The following is a 4402-nucleotide window of genomic DNA, read 5'->3' on the forward strand; positions in this document are numbered from 1 at the left end:
GTAAACAGCAATCTGGTGCTTTACCGCCACCCTGCGGTAAGGAGTATGAATCAGGCTGAATAACCCAGTTTTCATCAAATAACGTAAAATAACGTTAAAGCATACAGCAGCAAGCCATGAGTGTGTTGTCCTGTCCTTTTTTATACCCATTAATTCTGTTCTTTCTCATTGATATCTCCTACATGTTCAGTTGTTCCCCTCGAATTTTCATTCCTCAATCATTCTCAGATTCATCTACCTATTGTAATGTTGCATTAAGTCTTGAGTGTCCCAGCCATAGTGGTCATGATCCTTTTATATATTCTGTTTTTTCAAGATCAAACTTCTACAAACTTCTTTTTTAAATTCTGTAAAACCACATTTTAATCTAATTTGTCCTCAATTTTGACCAATTTCCTTGATTTTTTTCATAATAGTTATTTATTAGAATATCAGGAAGATTTTCTGAATGAATTAAAGTAAGAATGAATTAAAATCTCAACGTAACGGCTAATTGTTTTGTCTTCTCAACCCAACAATGCAATAATTTCTTCTATGTCCAGATGGCCCATTATAATTCCCTCCCTATTTGATGGCTGAATTCGGGAACAATCACTGCTACTTCTATAGTCTTTGGGATTTTTAACATAATAAAACTGCTTCACACTTCACTGAATAAATAAAATATTTGTTTCTGATCTTTCTTTTTAATGGCCTCTATTGACATCCACAATTGTGTCAAGTTAAATTCAAGGTATTATAGGCAATGGTACTATTGGGTTAATATCTAATTTACTGATTGCATTCTGTATAATTGTCCAACTAAATGTTTAACTATTCCAATCTATAAAGCTGAAGCTCTAGTTGGTTTACTTGCAACTGCAATTAACCAGAAAGCCGGATTTTGAATGGCATGCAATTTTCTTAGAAACTATGTCAGAAGCTAATACATAAACAATACAACCATAAACAACTGTGTATCAAACCACACACCTGACTGCAAAATAACTAAAAGGTGCATACTGCCCTCTACTGTATAAGAGAATGGCAGATAGTCTTATATCGCTCCTGTCCATGTCTGTCCCTGTAGCACTTCCCTTCTGGCTCTGTTCCTGTTGCCTCTCTGCTTAATATCAGATTAACTGGATGATCAGTCTGTGGACAGCAGTCACAGATTTCCTGTTTTAATAAATATACATTACACACATGGGTAAAATTGTCATTACCCTTTGTCAGTGACTGTAAAAACCCACAATAGACACAGAAATAACTTGAAACTGAGAAAAGTAATAGTAAATTAAAGTTTACTGAAAATTGACCAAATTCGACATTGCTTTTGAATTGTGGCTCGACAAGAACAATTAAACCATTTTTGTTTTGCAATATTTTAATGAAAGAGACCACAGTTCAGCACAGAGCTTTTAAATCAAGCCACGGCTTTATTTGCAAAAAATGATCATCATTTTTAGATTTGTATCAAATATTGTATATTCCTTTTTTTTGGATGCTACATTCTTATTAATTTAATGGTGGTCACTAAAGGAAGTTATGATTTTCTGTTTTAACATGTATTATTACTTTTAAATTGTTTATTGTAAGTCTGAAATTCTTGTTAAAAAAATAGAAAGGACATTGAATATTACAAAATTTAAAAACATACAATGCATATAAAAAAACAAAAAATATTTTTTGCATTATCATTTTAACATGTGAATAATATCTGATGCTTCCTTTTGAGAAAGGAAAGAGGCTCCTGTAAAATAAAAATGCTTTGTAGACAAATTATTGCATATAGAAACACTGAGCATGACTGCAGATTTTGCAGTAGAAATGTATTTTTTCCCCTCTTTTTTTAAGAGAAAGGCTTCACGATCTTCATTGAGATGTAATTCTGCGAAAAAAAGAAAATTCAGTGTTATTGAGTTCAATCTTTGCTGAGATGTTCCTTCTAACGTGAAAGCAAATAAACACTGAACCAGTTTTTGACTAAATGTGATCAATCAAAATTGACAAATAATGAAAGATAAATGTAGAAGTCTTACAGGGAGGGAATAGAACAAGACTCCAAGGAACAAGATAACCAGCAAAAGGAGAATCAGTCCAATGAAAACCCACTTGAATCTGCGCCATATAATGAACTTCATGGTCTTGCAAGGATTTGTGAACCAGAAAAATGAAGTATCAGGGCGGCTGTGGCATAGACATAATCAGTAATGTTAGCGTTCAGAAAGATCCCCAAAATTAAACCAGATCTTTGCTTAAGAAGAGATCCATTCTTACTTGGGTGGGTCCAGTTTTGGATTCATGTTTGGCTCATCTCTGCCTTTTCCAGCAGGTCTCTCCTCCATTTCTTTTTCTTCCACAATTTCCAGCGTCATCTCCACTTTGCCCTAATTAAAAAGAAAGAGAAAAAAAACCCACTACTTTCAAAAGTCTCCACATGAAAATAATTTCAACATAAATAAATCTTGCTCTGGACACTATCAAACATACACCAAGCTCTTGTTTCCCATCTTTCTCGACTGCACACGGCCACCAGCCCCTCACGGACTTTTGGGAGAAAAGCGAAGGCGAGACATTTCTCCTCTTTCCTGACAGCATCTTCAGGCTGCACTTTTCTGGAGTCTTGGCAGGGGGCATCAAGTTGAGCAGGTCAAGTTCCACTGAGCCTGTAGAGGAAATATGATCATAGGATGTTTTGCGCACATGACGCCCGATGCAATGTATGAAAAGACCACATATGTCTTGTTTAGGTTATTTTAGATTATCAGAAAGTAAATGTTTTGTAGTCACCATCACAAAAGCCTAATCTTATATGCATAGAAAGGTTGTGGGCAGAGCTGAAAAGATTTACCCAGTCTACAAACCTGATTCAGCTACACCAGTTCTGTCAAGGGGAATGGGTCAAAATTCCAGCAAACTATTGTGACAAGCTTGTGGAAGAATATCAGAAACATTTGACCCAAGTCTTACAGTTCAAAAGCTATTTTACCAAATACTACGGAATTTTATGTAAACCTCTCGCTTTGAAGAAATGTACAAAAAAATCTAGCTGTTTATGAAAGCATTCAGCAAACAGAAATCATTTTATTAATCCTATTTGACCTAAAACAGGAATGACTTAAATGACTGCTTTGATGTCAGACGGTGAGAAAATAATCACTACGTCTGTCTTGTATATATTGTGAATAAATGTGGTTTTGACCTTAAGAGATGATCTATAATTGTAACATATTTTGAGTAAATAACCAAAATATTTTACCCAAGTAATCATCAAGTGAAAACTTGTCATTGTCCCATATTTGGATGAAGATTTTAGGAGGAAACCTGTGCTCAGTTTTGTCCAGATTCCAAAAGTGTTCCTAGAAATGGTCAAATATTATTACATTTAAACACATAAAACACTGAATGACTTCTTCCTGGCCTATAAATTCACTTACTTTTCTTGAGGCAACACACAGCTGTTCTGCAGGTAAATAGTCAAACCCAAAGATAAACCTCCAGTTAAAATTTCCATCGCCATCCAGAGATCTGTAATGGACGTCTGTCTTCTGCTTGTCCTCTTCCATTCCTGGCATCCATCTGAGAAATAATCAAATACCCAAACATGATGTCTTGAGCAAAAATATCTCCTAGTCCAAAATACAGAGAACTGATTTTAGTTCGAGACGACATCGGTAATTTACCCTTTAACGTAAATATCGCTCATGTTTTCTCCAGTGACGCTTGTTTCATCCAGAGTGACCTCCGTCGTGTTCCAGACGATGACTCGAAGGAAGTATCTGTTTAAATACGTCGTCGCAGTGTTCCCAGTATTATACTTATTATGTTAAAATGTTAATCTGTACCAAAGTTGTGAAGCTTTTCTTACTTTTTGGCTTTCCGAGGAGTAATAACGCATGGAGGACCAGGCAGGCCCTGACTCTTGGGGAAAATATCTACCCACATTTGAATCTTTCCCTGCATTTGTGAAAAAGAAAACTCAGTCCAACCTTTCAAAATACGTGTTGTTGTTGATCTCACAGTGCCCTGAAAAAGTGCTCATATCACTTGAGCTGTTTCACGTGTTATGCTACAGTCACAAAAGTTATTTTAATTTCCCTTTTACTAGCTTAAATATTCCAAGTGGCAACATTTTTTTTAAACCACTGTTATGTCAAGTGAAAATTTATTAAATTTAACAAACACAGTCAGACTTGTACTTTTTTTTTTTTTTTACCTGAGGCAGATTGGGTTGGTGTGAACTGTGCAGGGTTCTGGTCTCCACGTGTTCAGGAACAAAACCCTGGTCTCTAAGGACATGCAGGGCCAGTCTCTCTCTAGCTGGTCCCAAATGTTGGTGGATCACAGAGTTTCCCTCTGGGAAAAGGATCACACACACACACACACACACACACACACACACACACACACACACACACAC

The 4402-nt window shown here is 35.9% G+C and overlaps 1 protein-coding gene across 2 annotated transcripts in view; it reads right to left on the reverse strand.

Moving 5' to 3' along the window:
• Positions 1-1821: 1821 nt before the first annotated feature.
• myofl (myoferlin like) overlaps positions 1822-4402 on the reverse strand; it is a 23165-nt gene continuing 20584 nt past the window's right edge. For both annotated transcript variants that reach the window (XM_008429546.2, XM_008429547.1), the window contains 9 exons: positions 4199-4338; positions 3851-3939; positions 3666-3761; positions 3420-3561; positions 3242-3341; positions 2473-2648; positions 2260-2369; positions 2022-2169; positions 1822-1870 (listed from right to left, as the gene is read on the reverse strand). In XM_008429546.2, the coding sequence (XP_008427768.1) occupies positions 1832-1870; positions 2022-2169; positions 2260-2369; positions 2473-2648; positions 3242-3341; positions 3420-3561; positions 3666-3761; positions 3851-3939; positions 4199-4338 (1040 nt within the window). In that variant the 3' untranslated portion in view covers positions 1822-1831. The remainder of the gene's footprint in view (positions 1871-2021; positions 2170-2259; positions 2370-2472; positions 2649-3241; positions 3342-3419; positions 3562-3665; positions 3762-3850; positions 3940-4198; positions 4339-4402) is intronic.

Source organism: Poecilia reticulata, linkage group LG15, assembly GCF_000633615.1.
Source record: "Poecilia reticulata strain Guanapo linkage group LG15, Guppy_female_1.0+MT, whole genome shotgun sequence".
Taxonomy (NCBI): Eukaryota; Metazoa; Chordata; class Actinopteri; order Cyprinodontiformes; family Poeciliidae; genus Poecilia; species Poecilia reticulata.